Here is a 14,814-nt window from a genome sequence, read left to right on the forward strand (position 1 = left end):
GAAACACAGCTCTGTGAAAAGGTGCTAAAGGAAACCTCTATCAGATTTAGGAAGCGGGATTTTAATGTAAGCCTGTGTGATACAAACAAAAAAACCGGTTCTTAAGGTTTCAAGGGAGAAGTGGAAAACCTTCTACAAAGAACAGATTTCTGCCTTCTCCCATTCTTAACCTTAGTCCAGCTAAGGAACAGAGGAGTAAATTTACTTCTTTGTACGATCATTAGCTAAGGAAGAAGTTGTGGTTATGGGGTAAGCCCAGGTGCTGCAAAGTGTTTTATTTTAGAGAGACAAAACTTACCTATTTTGGGATGGGAAGTTGGCAGTGCAGCTTCTGGAAAAGGTGAAATCTGACAATTGTCCTGATAACTTGGATAGTGAGGTTCTGGATGACTGACACGGCATGGTTGCTGGACAGTAGTATCTTGAACTATTGGAAGAAGAAACGGTGTTAGAAACCTATAAAGTATTTGTTACACATTGCTTTGACATTTTTTGTATTTAGATTGATGTGGGTTTCCAAAATCTGTGGTAACTATACGCATTATGAATGCTTCCGGAAACAGTGATGCGATTTGCATGGGCGCCAGATTTGGATGATTTTGGTGGTGCCCAGAACAGGTCCAAGCAGAGCGATCTTGTCCACTTTGTGGGGCCCCGCGCTTTGGGGAGGTGAGGGGTCCAGGGCAGCCTGGCACCGGCAGCAATGAGCGACCCGGTCCCAACCCACCCTGCCGGCTCCTGGCATCGCTTGGGGGAGGGAGCAGAAGCAGGAAAGAGGCGGGGCGAGGGCTTGGGGGAAAGAGGTGGAATGTTGACAGGGAGGGGACGGAGCAGGAGCGGGAAGAGGCAAGGCGGAGCAGAGCAGGGCAGGTTGGGTCACTGGCTGCTGCCGATGCAAGGACCCCGCTAACCCCCCAGGCCACCCGGGACCCCGTGTCCCCCTGAAGCACAGGGCTCCCAAAAGCGTGGGGCCCAGAGCGGTTGCCCCAGTCCGTCCTATGAAAATTTAAGCCAAAACATTGGTGGAGCCTGGGCACCACGGGCCCATATAAGTTGCTGCCTATGATGATTTTACATTGTTCCCAGACAAACAGTCCATCCACTGTTACTCCATGTGAATCTCCACTTTCACTTTGTAAAGTTTCTACAAAGATTATCACCTTTCCCCTACAAACTTACTTCTATATTGTCAAAATCATCCAAAGATTCCAAAATTCTTGATAAAGGTTTTATGATTCTGAAAGATGGCACGGTACAGATGTTCAGCACTTGCCGAAGGTCACACAGTAATTCTAAAGCAGGGCTGACACTAGAACCCAGGTCTCCTGGCTGCCCGTTTTGTGTTTTAGACACTATGCCATGGTAAGTGAGCATGGAGCTGAACTGCAAGGTTCTGAAATCTCTCACACCACACCTTAAATAGGTTTGCAATATACTAGAGCAGCGGTTCTCAACCTATTTACCACTGTGGGCCGCATGTGCAGCTTTCCATGTGTTATGTGGGCCGTATGGCCCTGATATCACACGGGCCACAGCTGTGTGCTGATTGGGACGCAAGCAGCGGGCTGAGAACCACTGTATTAGAGTGGTTCAGAATACCCTATTCTCCTCATTCTCTTCTCTTTTTATGTTGTGCACCTCAATGTTGCATAGAAGGCAAAAGCCTGTATTAAACTACAAGAGAGAAAGTTAATAAAGCCCAAATACATAATCTAGCTCAAAACTCACATCTCTCCTGGCAGACTGCATTATCTTATGTTCTACTCCCTCTGTGCACAGTGTTTCCTCTCCAATTATCTGAAAGTGACCGCACTGCATAACAGTTCACTAGCCTACCTCCCTCTGGAAAAAATATTTGGTGGGGCTTCATATGAAGGCTGTTATATGAAAAGAACTGTTGTACAGTACACTGTACATAACTCAAGTTAAAGTCTAGTAGCTAATAATCACTTAGGAATAAATAACTCTTATAACAGCAATAATATGCAACCATATTTTTCATTTTCAATATGCTTTAAATAATACACTTATATAATACACTCTCATATAGCACTTATCATTAGACTTCACAGCACTCTACAAAAGGAGGTTAGTAACAGTAGCCCCATTTTACAGGTGGGGGAACTGAGGCACAGAGCAGTAAAATGACTTGCCCAAGGTCACACAGCAGGCCAGCAGGAGTGACACAGGTCTTGTGCGTCCCATTCCAGTGCCCTCTCCACCAAATCACACTGCCCCTCAAACATTATCTCACCATATTCTATCACCATACCGTTATATCTTAAAGTAAATGTCCTATACCAGTTTTGCACCCACTAAAACTTGGCCATGCAAAAAACTGTTTGCACAAAAAGTGGACACACAAGACTTCAGGAGATATTCTGAGGGTGGTTGAGGCCCTTTCAGAAGTTTTGCCCATAGTATGGTAACTACATTTCAGTGTCACTGTTCTACACATTGCAAGGTTAATACAAATAAAACTTTAGTTCCACTGAAGATGCCTTAAGACTGTATTTCTTTTGTATGTAGTAGTGATAGCGTGCACAGGTTAGAGCAGTGGTTCTCAACCAAGGGTACATGTACCTCTTGGGGCACGCAGAAGTCTTCCAGGGGCTACATCAACTCATCTAGATATTTGCCTAGTTTTACAACAGGCTACAGAAAAAGCACTAGCGAAGTCAGTACAAACTAAAATTTCATACAGACAATGACTTGTTTATACTGCTGTACATACTATACACTGAAATGTAAGTACAATATTTATATTCCAATTGATTTATTTTAGAATTTTATGGTAAAATGAGGAAGTCAGCAGTTTTTCAGTAAAATGCTGACACTTTTGTATTTTTATGTCTGATTTTGTAAGCAAGAACTTTTTAAGTGAGGTGAAACTTGGGAGTATACAAGACAAATCAGACTCCTGACAGGAGTACAGTAGTTTGGAACTGTTGAGAGCCATTGGGCTAGAGGCACAGAGTTTAAGACCAGAAGGGACCACCAGGTCATCTAGCCTGACCTATATATCACAGGCCACCTACACTGTACTACACCCACACACTAAACCCAACAACTGAAATGAGACTAAAACTACTGTATTACAGGATACTAGACTATTACGTGACACACACACAGAGTATAGGAGGGACCAAGCTGTACCAGTGCCCAAGGCCCCTGAAATTGCAGGGAAATGACTGAAATATACCCAGAGAATACTGCAAACGACCCATACCCCATGCTGCAGAAGAAGGCAAAAAACGCCTTAGATTTTACAATAAACACATAGAAAGAAGACTTTTAAAAAAAAAATGCAGGATACACATAACTTGGACTTTATTTAATCCAAACTATAAAGCAACAGATACTATGCTATTGTTGGGTATGTTTTTAATATTGGTATTTGTTCCTTCTTCAGAACTATTTGAATTGCCAGATGAGCTATTAATTCATTACACTGTTTTACCTTCCACTGTGCAGGCCTTCAAGTAATATTTAAATCATCATTGAAAGAGTAGGGGGAAAATATTTCTATTTTTTCAGTTTACTTTGGAGATGAGACGGCATTTTTCATCCAGTCGGTTTCATTGTACAGACAGTTTTCCCTTTTGGGGGGGTTGTTTTTTCAGAGTAAAAGGGGAAGGGGAAAACAAAAGGGGAAGACGTGTCTGTAAAACACACAAAAATTACCAAGGAGGATGCAGTATTTTTAACTTATTTTATGAAATTGACAAGATTTCAAGCTGACGTTGTCATTTTGAGGAAAAGAGAATTAATGATCTATACCCTTTGGTTAAGCCCTTGAAGAAAAGTCTCACAGCTGCTTTCAAAGAACCCCACACACGTCACTACTCAAACTGCATGTGTGTTTTGAGGACTTACCAGTGGCGCCAGCGAATACATCACCCTGGGATGGACTTTCTGAGATGATAGCTGTGGCCTCCACAGTTGATGCACGATCGAAGGTCAGAGCACCAGAAGTAGTAATCTGTCCTGAAGGAGTCACGGTGACTGGAAATAGCAGAAGCACTTTCATAATTAGTGCTCAACTCTGAAGCCTTGGTTGTTTAGCTGTTGATCTCCCTGTTCTGAATCATCCTAAGTCACAGAATTCACAGATCAGTAATTGACCTGTGTTATCAATATTTGGATAACACCTCCATCGCATAGAATGGTAAATGGAAACAAAAATTTCATTTTGGCTTATGAATTCATTGTGCACACATCAGCTTCCCAGAGTTATGGCTCATTTTAATCTCTGAAGTGTGGTGCCCAGATCAATCCTGCACAGTTTTATTCCTACTGCATTATAATCGTTTCAAATCACTACACAAGTGATGCTGCAACACAGAAGCCAACTGAAAATAAAGCAACAAGGCTAGGAAATCCAACAAGGCAGATCTCTAATTCATGGAAACTTTAGAGAGAGCAGCTATTACCGGTCTGAGAAACTAGACTCGCCTCAATATACTTCCACTATGCTTTGGTTCTTTGGACTAATATTACCGTATTTCCCTTAAAAGGAACAACGAACAATATGCAATGCTAAAGCCACAAAATCCTTCCATATCAAAATTCCAAAGACAGTGGACTAAGGTGTTTAGAAAGATCTTAAAACAAACCTATCTTTTTAAACTCCCCTAATCAAGCCCAAGGAAAGGAACCCACCTGCCATCTTGGACTCACTCCTATGCCTATTGTATGTTCAGATAGATCTTTTCACAAAAACACACACACAACAAGTTTGAGAAATGGCTGCAGATACTCATTCTTGCAAGGACTGGTTACAAGATGGTGGTTACAACTAGCAACATTTCACATAGGTTCATCTTAATTTCAGAAGCTCATTTGAGCATGTCAGAGAGCCAGGAACTGTGTTCAATTGTGTTTTTAAAACAAAACTGTTCAACAAAAAACAATTTCTGAACCCCCTGAGCACAAGGCTTTGATCATGAGACTGGAGTCTCCAGGATTCTGCAAGAGACCAAGTCAACCCAGATTCTGGACCTCTTTCCTTAAAATGAAACTGCTTTACACTTCAACCAAACTTCCACTTCATTGCCGTATACTGCTATGGTCTATAGTTTCTTCCTCAGTATTGTTGACAGTTAGAAAATTTTTATTAGCCAAGAAAAATAGCTTTCAGACAATACGGGAATGTCTCTTCCTGCCCAACTCATTCAGTAATATTGCAATCCAAATACTGAAACTTCAATACCATAAAGAGACCGGAAAGTCACCTACACTGAACTATGATATCATTGAAGGTATCAGGAAATGGAAGCAGACTGTTTATAAATGTGAACCTTTGTTTTCACACAAGTATCTTGGTAATCAAAAACAGTGAGAAACAAAATACAGAAAGATTACATGGTATCTAGATAGAACTTAAGTTTAATATATTCTGAGAAACCTGTTTGAAGGTGAAGATGGCCCATACAGCAGTTCTCACTAAAAACTTCCAGATCAGAGACCATTCCAGCAGCTGAGAATCTTTTAGTATGTTTCAAGAAACAGTATGAGGCTGATAATACAGACCCTGCCTGCTCTTGGAAAGCAAAAGACCAGCGTAAGGAATGGAACCTGAGTCTCCTGAAGAGCACAAAAGAGTAAATTTTCAAAGTACTATTGCTTAACTCCCACTGAAAGTCAAATCAACAGGTGTTAGGCACTTAGTTCTGGAAAATCTACCTCTAACCTCTATAGAACGAGGCCAGGGCTCCAAAGCTTTTGATAGCCCACTGGACCAAAAGATAAGGATGGAATGGAAATCCAGGTTTCCCGTGCAGCAAGAAAAAAATACAACCCAAGTTTTAGCAAACACAAAAGGTTTTCAAGATTATTAATAAAATATTTTCCTACTAACAGACTGAACATTTTTCTACTGCCTTTGCAACTCAACTATTGCAACATTGTACTCATGCACAAGAACTAAGAAATGAAACCAACTAATCAGACCAGTCTAGTTTCACTGTCCAATCAAAATGACATACCAAAACTAAACTAACAATCAAATTTAATAAAGCCTTTCCGTTTGGATTCTCTAGGATGTCATTAATATGGAAATCGAGCAAAAAAGACAAAATATGATTTATTGATCATGACAATGCTCCTCTAATAAAGAACTGGCAGGTCTATTCCAGAAGGGAACTTACAAGTGGTAGCAGCTGTAGCAGGAAGCAGGGTGATGTTTTTGGGAGAGTCCTTTTTCACTGGAGTTGTAGGCAATTCGTTTTCTTTTTTTCGCCTTTTATAAGGGACAAACAGTCGTACTGGGCCACTCTGAGAGAAAGAGAAATGAGCAGTTATTATAGGAGCTTTCTTATTAAGACTCTTTGTCCTTTTTCAACTTGATCATGTTTGCTCTAACTCTCCAGACACAGCTGGGAGCATACTGTTTTACATGTAGCAGCTCTTCCTGAGGAACACAGAGCTAATAAACCATTGGGCTCTCCTGCTGCTGCATTTTGTCAAACTGCCAATTAAGACTACAGCAGAGATATTTGCTTCTTCTCTCCAGGTCAAAGAGAACAGTTAAGATGCACAATATTTAAGGTATTATTGAGCTCAAGCCTTTCAATACAGCTGGTGGTGTCACTCCATAGTCAGCACTAAAGATGGTCAAAATAGAAGGCTAAGATATCATCAGTCTCAGCAAAGAGCATATCCCCAAACCAGTTACCCACTTGTACCAACAAAATCTCTGCCTTCCCACCCCTATTATGTTACTCACTCATTTCACACAAAATGCCCGTTCCAGCTAAAAGGGCCCAGACTCAGCATCTTACCATCATTATCTAAGGAGCAGCTCTGAACTTCAAACAGAGGGATTTAATTACCCCTTTCCTTACTCCAGTCATGACCAAAGCACACTGCATCCACAACACTCCCAACCCCTTCCTGTCTCAGGTTGCTGATGATTTAAACTCTGATGGCCATGTGACAGCCTAACTGATTATCACTAGAACATGAAGTCAATACTGAAAGTTTTCAAATTAGTGGCTGTAAACTTGCAACTCACCAAGGTCATGTCATCACAGCAGGCAGCACAAGTGCATGAGGCAGCATGAGGATTTAAAATCCCATCCTGAAATTGGGAAGTTACCAGGACAGCATTAAAAGAGTCACAAACCACTCAAAGCATGAACATACTCTAGTAAATGATTCAGGTCTCTCCTGAGAATCTGTCCAGTCCCTGAAGACCCTGGATCGCAGTAAAAAGGACAACTTTTCAGAAACAAAGGGAACGGTGGGGAATATGGCAAGGGAAGAAGAACTCCAAAAGCAAAGACAAAAGGCAGATGAATGTGTTTAGAATAGCATAAAGGACCTCTGCCCAATTGTCTATTTAATAAGAATGGCCATAAAGAATGGGCCTCCTTTCTAACACTATGGGATGCAAAATATCTGGAGTAATCTAGTAAGAAGCAAGGGAACCACTTGTTCCCAGCCAAACAACAGTAAAAGAAGTTCGATTATAGAATCAGAAGGAGGTAATACAGGTGGGGAGCCTTTAAGGCTATCATTTCCCCATTTCTGCCACATGAAGTTCACTGCTGGAACTTATCCAATGGTAGCTTCTAACTGGAATAAACGCTTTTTGAGCTTAAACATTTGGACTGACTTAACTTGGGAACCTGGCTAGGGGTTCTACCCCTTGGTTCTCAGCAAAACCAAATCACTGTTAATGAAGTGCCCTGCTGTAACATTATTTCTCTTTAATACTCCTGTGGTTAGGTTAGTGTTCTCCCCCCCACACCCCACGACTCATCCCTTTGACAGAACACAAGCATTTGGCCAGGATGCTGGAGAGTCAAACACTGCATCCCTTCCCCTGGAGCAGAGACAAGCACAGGCTTGATCTTACATGAATAAGGCACTGCAGTGGCCTCCCTGCATAGCGGATGCTTCTTTTCCAATCTTTGCTGCTGGCTCTTCCTGCCATGGCTTCAAACTCAGTGGGGCTGTACCAGTTCTCCCCTTGCTTAATACATCGGCCCCGGCCTCCTGAAACAAGACAAGAGAAGGCATCTGGTGGTTAAGAATAACTTTTTCATTTTTCTGAAGATGTAAGCACTGAAACCACCAGGTGATGAAGCAGTTAATCCATAGCATGTAAATATCTGGCACACTAGCCTAGTAGTTCCCACCCTATTAGAATAATTGTACTCATAATACAAGACTTTGGTTGTATTAACCAGTGCTTATCACCTCCTGTTCGTTTGTGTGTGCTTAGGTTGCTCCATATCCTAGTCTCATTAGCACCTAGATCCAAGCTGGAAGAATGCACTCCTTTGTGGCACGTACAAAGCTTTCCCAGGCAAATGCCATCAACTTCTCCAGAAGCAGTGCTCTCTTTTACTTTTATTTTTAAGTTTCTAGCCTTTATGGTTGTGAAGAAAAGCTTCCATATGTGAACAAAAGATGATGTCTGAATCTGCAGGCAGACAGCTCCAGTGCCTCTATGCTGCTTGTGGCTGTGTCAAGATTCAGCTTCTGACACAACCAAAGAATCTGTGTGGGAGTCAGGCTTCCTACTCTCCAAAGGAACAGAGTGGGATAGCAAGAGGCCAAAGTACCCAAGAAGAGCAATATCCAAAAGAAGACTGGCTTGGAAATTCTCCCTTCCCTTCATAACAGGTTTGTAAGAGCAGCACAATTAAAACAAGCACACATCAAACAAAGATGTACGAGTCACCATCCCTCTTTTGTGGAAAGCAGGAAGGACCTTTTTACCTGAACCAAGCCTGTTCTTATACAGGATTCCGCTGATATTCCGGCATCGCACAGGGAGTTCACTGTCATACACTGATGGGTCCCAGTTATACTTTGTGCCATTTTTTTCTTGACCAGGTGTTAAGGGAGTGGGAGGAGACTGAGAACCTTTGGGTTAAGAAAAGAAAGATGAAACATACTAAATGTCCACCAAATACAGCTTTGGATTTTTAATATCTGTGACACCCAGACTGTAATGCAATTAACTCAGCCAGCTCATGACTGTCCATAATGAGCACAGAATCATACTAAATGATGTAATTTAATTTAGGGTATGTTAACAGCATCTTTCAGACCAATGAGATTGTTTAAGGTGCTTCTAGGAGCCCTGGTTAGGTATAACGTTATAAAACAGAAGAAAACAAAGGAGGCTAAATTGTAGAATCACAGAAGTGTAGGACTGGAAGGGGCCGCAACAGATTATCTAGTCCAGTCCCCTGCACTCAAGACAAGACTACTTAATAACTAGACCATTCCTAGCAGGTGTTTGTCTAATCTGTTCTTAAAAACCTCCAATGCTGGAGATTCCACAGCCTCTCTAAGCAATTTGTTCCAGTGCTTAATCACCCTGACAGCTAGAAAGTTTTTCCTGATGTCCAACCTAAACCACCCCTGCTGCAATTTAGGCCCTTTGCTTCTTGTTCTATCTTCAGAGGTTAATGAGAACAATTTTTGACCCTCCTCCTTGTAACAATCTTATGTGTTTGAAAACTGTTACATCTCCCATCACTCTTCTCTTTTCCAGATTAAACAAACCCAATTTTTTCAGTCTTCCCTCATAGGTCATGTTTTCCAGACCTTTCATCATTTTGTTGCTCCTCTCTGGACTTTCTCCAGTTTGTTCTTTTCTGAAATGTGGCACCCAGAACTGGACACAATACTCCAGCTGAGGCATTATCAACACAGTGTAGAGAGGAAGAATTTCTTCATGTCTTGCTTACAACATTCCTTCTGATACATCCTAGAATATTGTTTGCTGTTTCTGACCAGCGTTACACTGCTGACTCATATTTAGCTTGTGATCCACTGTGAGCCCCAGATCCCTCTCTGAAGTACTACTTCCTAGGCAGTCATTTCCCACTTTGTATGTGTGCATTAGGAAATGTATCTTAACAATGAGTTCAAATGGATAGTGAAATAGTCTCCTGGGAAAATGATGAAACTCCCATTACTTCACACACAACACAGTCAACCTGTGGCACCCTTTCCAGAGAATGTTGTAAAGGCCAAGACATCAACAGGGTTAAAAAAAAACCTAGATAAGTTCATGGAGGATAGGTCCATCAATGTCTATTAGCCAGGACGGGCAGGGATAGTGTTCCTAGCCTCTGTTTATCAGAAGCTGGGAATGGGCGACAGAGGATGGATCACTTGAGGATTACTTGTTCTGTTCCATTCCCTCTGAAACACCTGGCATTAGCCACTGTTGGAAGACAGGATACTGGGCTAGATGGACCATTGGTCTGACCCAGTATGGCCGTTCTTATCTGAGTCATTTAAAACTGCAATGGCTATGGGAGGATAGATATATTATGCATTTTCCATATCCTGTTTCTAGGAAATGTGACTTTCAATGTTAAAGAGCTGTTGCGCCACCTTGTGCACAGAAAGAAGACTGCAGCTGCCAGTGCACACACTTGAATTAAGAAATAATCTTTAGAACAAGTGCTATTTTCACATTCAAATGTCAACAGAAGGTCTTGGTGGAATCATGACCATTTGCAAAGTTTAAAATATAAATGAGTCCAGAACTAGGAGACGGAACTTATCAATGTTGCCATCCTTTTCCAATATCAATAGCTACAATGAAAAATTGGTCTTCCTGGGTGGAATGCAGAGACAAGTGAACATGAGAAAAATAAAGAAAAAGGCGAGATTCTCTTGAGTGTGCTTGCGAAAGCACACTCAAAAAATGAGTGACAGAAATATAGAAGAAATGGGGAGAAAATAATCTTCCTCTTCTCTCAAGAAGTACTTGACTTTTGGGTCTATCAACAGAATTTCAAGAGGTGACAGTCAATGCTTATAACATGATTTCAAAGAGTTACACGAGACAGTTTCTAGTTCTAAAGACAGAAATAGAAAATATAGGGCTAACCCATCTGAATGATGCCTAAAAAACAAAGCAGGATTGTGTTATACCTGGTGTGAGAGGTGCAGATGGCCCCTTCAGCCCTGTAGTTTCTACAATGCTGCCATCTGTGTGAACCACTATCAGAGTGGCTTTTTCTGTATTCAAGCTGTCCCCAATTTGAAGAGCTGTTCTGCCAGACTGCAAAATAATAAAGAGTTTTAATTAATATAATTAAAACCTCAGATATTTTTATGCCTCTCAGATTCTTCTCTCTGGACCCCTACAACTCTAATCAGCATGGGAGTAACTAAGATGGGGATGTGTACTTTCAATTCTAGCTTCAGAACAGTGAATCCAAGGCTATATGCTTCAGTTCACCAGGGCTACACGGGAGGACATATTCAGAGTGAGCTAGCAGTGTAACTCTTAACTTTATTGCTGGTTATGTGGCTAAATTCCTGCATATGGCAATCAAAAGTCCCCCTTTGATCTTAACACAACCTGAACATCAGAGTTGTACTTATCCTGAGATATTACATAAGGCATTATCAACATAGGGCCCACAACATTCTAAAGGAATTAAAACAAAAAACAAAAATAAACCCTTAACTTACCAGCACATGTCCAGATATAGATGCAGCATTTGCCACCGATGTGGTGAAGACATTGTCTGCAGAGGCACCCACATTGGCTACCGTTACTGTTGTCACTTCTACAACATAAAACAGAAGTGAACTTAATATACTGCTGTATCCACAGAACTTGATTAAAGCTAAAAGGAGAGAAAATACAATTGTTTTTTTTTTCCCCCTATATTATTTCCAAATTTTTTCCAGGTTCTTCTTCCCACCCCCTTGAGAATAAGATCATCCACAGAGGACATTCACAACTTCACTTCTAATGCCACCTCTGGAAATCTTTTCAAAGAATCTGAACTAGAAATAAATGTCATTCTGATTATTGCTATTTATCTTCAAAACTGGCTTGGGCTTATCATTTGAACACTCTTGAGGCTGAGACAGTATTTAACAGCATGTGATTAACTAGGAGGAAAAATGAAGCTGCTTCAGTGCGCGTGAGAACTGTAAAAGGGGATTGACTTACAAACCTAAAGATAAAAGGAAGAGAAAACCTCAGACTCTCTGCCTGTCTCAGTCTATAAATTAATTGCTACCACTTCAATAATATCATGATAGAGCCAGCTAGCACATCAGCTAGAATGTATCCAATTTTTTAAATTATATTTTGCATAAAATTTGATAGCATATTTAGTTATGGAAAGTCTACCAGATTGTCTCTCTTCTGCTGCTGTCTATAAAAATTTGCTTTTAAGGAAAATTTGGTATAAGCTAATAGATGCTCATGATTTATATCAACTTCTATTTATGCATTAGTCACAAGATATATACAAACCCTTACGAAAACTCAGCTTCTTAACTAAGGGAATCCAAGTTGGGTGTTGTATGGCATATACGTGCGGCTTCACAGAGAAAGATCCTACAAGTTCTCTGAGTCTGACACACTTGTAAAGTAGAGACACAAGGTGGGGGAGGTAATGTCTTTTATTGGACCAACTTTTGTTGGTGAGAGAGACAAGCTTTCAAGCCACTCAAGGCTCTTCTTCAGCACCTGTTTCTCTAACATCCTGGGACTGACACTGCTACAACTATGCTACATACAAAATTTGTAAAGTAACAGCTGTTCAGAGCACATACAGAATACTTAGGTTGAATCCTGCTGCCATATTTTATGGCATACACACAAAAAACGATTTCTGTATTCCAGTAATGGAAAGGCATGAAAAACAACACCCAGATAGACATGCATCAAGACTGACAGCTAATTATAGGTAATTGTGGATGCATTAGATTTTTAGCAGTAAATGTCAATTTTACTTTCACACACAAACTGATGAAAAATATTTTCATCATAACTGTAATTTACAGATAGACAAAGTAAGAAATATGTTGCTTGACAGCTTATTACAGTTTAAGGATATTTACTTTGTATAGTTTGACGTGTGATAGTCACAATTTTGTGTGTTAATGGTTGTAAATCTTTACTTTTTGAATCTCAGTGTCTACTGTCATTAAAAAATTACTGTCTGATCCCTCAATTTCTCACAACTAAATTTGAATAGATAAAAATAAAAAATAAAAATTGATATTAACCACTGAAATTATGTAAAAAATTAAAATTGAATTCTATTAAGCCTGATTATGGGCTAAAATCTCTGCTCCTGGCTGCATAGCAGATCTTGTCTCCAGTATTTTGCACTTGTTTAGGGAGGCAAAACTCCCAATGAGAGATCTGTGCGCCCACAGTGAGCAGGTCAAAGTCAAGATGTGATGTGCAAAAAGAAGCCTCTTACTCAAGGGGAAAAACAGTGTATTGTTTACTTGTGAAGACAGGATGTCACCATTGCACCTGAAGAAGTGGGTTTTTTACCCACGAAAGCTTATGCACAAATAAATCTGTTAGTCTTTAAGGTGCCACCGGACTCCTCAGCGTTTTTATGAAAGCAGTGCGGACTGAAGCACTGAGCAAAAGGTAGGGTTATCCTATTGTCTGTGTCATGTGATGAAACCTCCAGGAATAAGTCCGACCAAAATTGCCAACCTTAGCAAAAGGTTGGGAGTCTGACAGTATTTACTTCTAATTCTGAATTTGCTATTTATTTGCTGTGTGGCCTGCGATAAGTTACTTCACCAGTCTGGCTCCCCAGCTGTGAAACAAAGATAACCATGTAGCTCGGCTGGGAGGACTCAATGTCAGGAGCTGTTGCACTGACAAGATGCACGGTGGTGGCTAACCATGTGGGTAATGAGCATCCTGAGACAGAGTGGATGGGGGAAAGCGGTAGACAGCAGCAAGTCAAACTCAACAGTGCAGCTGAACCGAGCTGGCCCTTTCCCTCCACAGGAGCCATGTTCACCCCGAGCCCCACCGCTGTGACCTGCCCGGAGTTGGTCCAGGGACACCCCAGGTGGAGGAGAGGGTGTGGGGCTGACCTCGAGCGTACGGTGACCAGGTGTCCCAGTTTTACAGCGACACTCCTGATTCCGGGGTCTTTTTCTTATATAGGCTCCTATTACCCCCACCCCATCCTGATTTTTCACACTTGAGGTCTGGTCACCCTACTGGAGTAGCTCCGCGCAGGTTAAATCACCGGGACTCCATCTCCGCTCGGCTCACACCGAGCGCTCTCACCCTGCGCACACCTCTGACCCAGGGTTCGGCTCAGCCGCGGGAACTACCAGCCCGGCGAGCGCGCGGCTGCGCGGCGGTACCGGCCGCAGCGCGTGCCAGGGCCGCAGGCGAGCGCGCGCGCGGGGGGCGCTCTATGCGCATGCGCCGCGTTCTGACCTGCGAAGGCGGCGGCCTCGTCGGCGCTCGGCAGGGACTCGGCTCCCATCTCGATGTGTTCGGCATCCGCCGCCATCACGGTCACTGCCGTCATTTGCGCCGCTGCCTCCTCCTCCTCGGGCTCCGCCTCTAAGCCCGCCGCCTCCGCCCGCTGGTGTTCGGATCCTTCCGCGGCCACCGCTGCGGCCACCGCCGCCGCAGCTACCGCCGCCGCCTCGGCCAAGCCCAGCTGCTTCGCCGCCGAGTCCGAGTCCTCCATCCGAGCCCGCCCGAGGCGGCCGTAGCCGGGGACTGAGAGGAGCCGAGCCCGGCCCGAGCGGGCTCGAGCCCTCTCCGATCTCACACGAGCGGGGCGCGGCGCTACCCCAGAATGCGCCGAGTTTCCCCGAGAGATCCCGAGTCTTTCCGAAAATAGCCGAGCACTGCCGAGAGCGAGCAACAGAAATGTACAGGGTCGGCTCCGAGCCTGACCGAGTGGACCCGAGTCCGTCCGAGCTCTCCCGATGCCGCTCCAGGCGAAGGAGCTGATCTCGACTGAATCCCCTGCCCCTCCTGGGTGACCCGAATGCGGACTGATCCGGGCACCCGAGGGGAGCCGAACCCCT

General features: G+C 42.8%; 1 protein-coding gene across 4 annotated transcripts in view; it reads right to left on the reverse strand.

Moving 5' to 3' along the window:
- The window catches only part of DEAF1 (DEAF1 transcription factor), a 49,555-nt gene extending 34,875 nt beyond the window's left edge, over positions 1 to 14,680 (reverse strand). For 3 of the 4 annotated variants that reach the window (XR_004376987.2, XM_032804244.2, XM_032804235.2), the window contains exons 1-9: positions 14,210 to 14,680; positions 11,458 to 11,555; positions 10,912 to 11,041; positions 8,731 to 8,877; positions 7,862 to 8,001; positions 7,016 to 7,081; positions 6,150 to 6,276; positions 3,877 to 4,005; positions 299 to 427 (exon numbers count right to left, since the gene is read on the reverse strand). Coding sequence is in view for 3 of the 4 variants with exons in the window: in XM_032804244.2 (XP_032660135.1) it covers positions 299 to 427; positions 3,877 to 4,005; positions 6,150 to 6,276; positions 7,016 to 7,081; positions 7,862 to 8,001; positions 8,731 to 8,877; positions 10,912 to 11,041; positions 11,458 to 11,555; positions 14,210 to 14,468 (1,225 nt within the window). In the remaining variant the exon portion in view is untranslated. The remainder of the gene's footprint in view (positions 1 to 298; positions 428 to 3,876; positions 4,006 to 6,149; positions 6,277 to 7,015; positions 7,082 to 7,861; positions 8,002 to 8,730; positions 8,878 to 10,911; positions 11,042 to 11,457; positions 11,556 to 14,209) is intronic. The other variant, XM_032804253.2, reaches the window with a different exon arrangement.
- Positions 14,681 to 14,814: the final 134 nt, after the last annotated feature.

Source organism: Chelonoidis abingdonii, chromosome 4, assembly GCF_003597395.2.
Source record: "Chelonoidis abingdonii isolate Lonesome George chromosome 4, CheloAbing_2.0, whole genome shotgun sequence".
In the NCBI taxonomy this organism is placed as follows: Eukaryota; Metazoa; Chordata; order Testudines; family Testudinidae; genus Chelonoidis; species Chelonoidis abingdonii.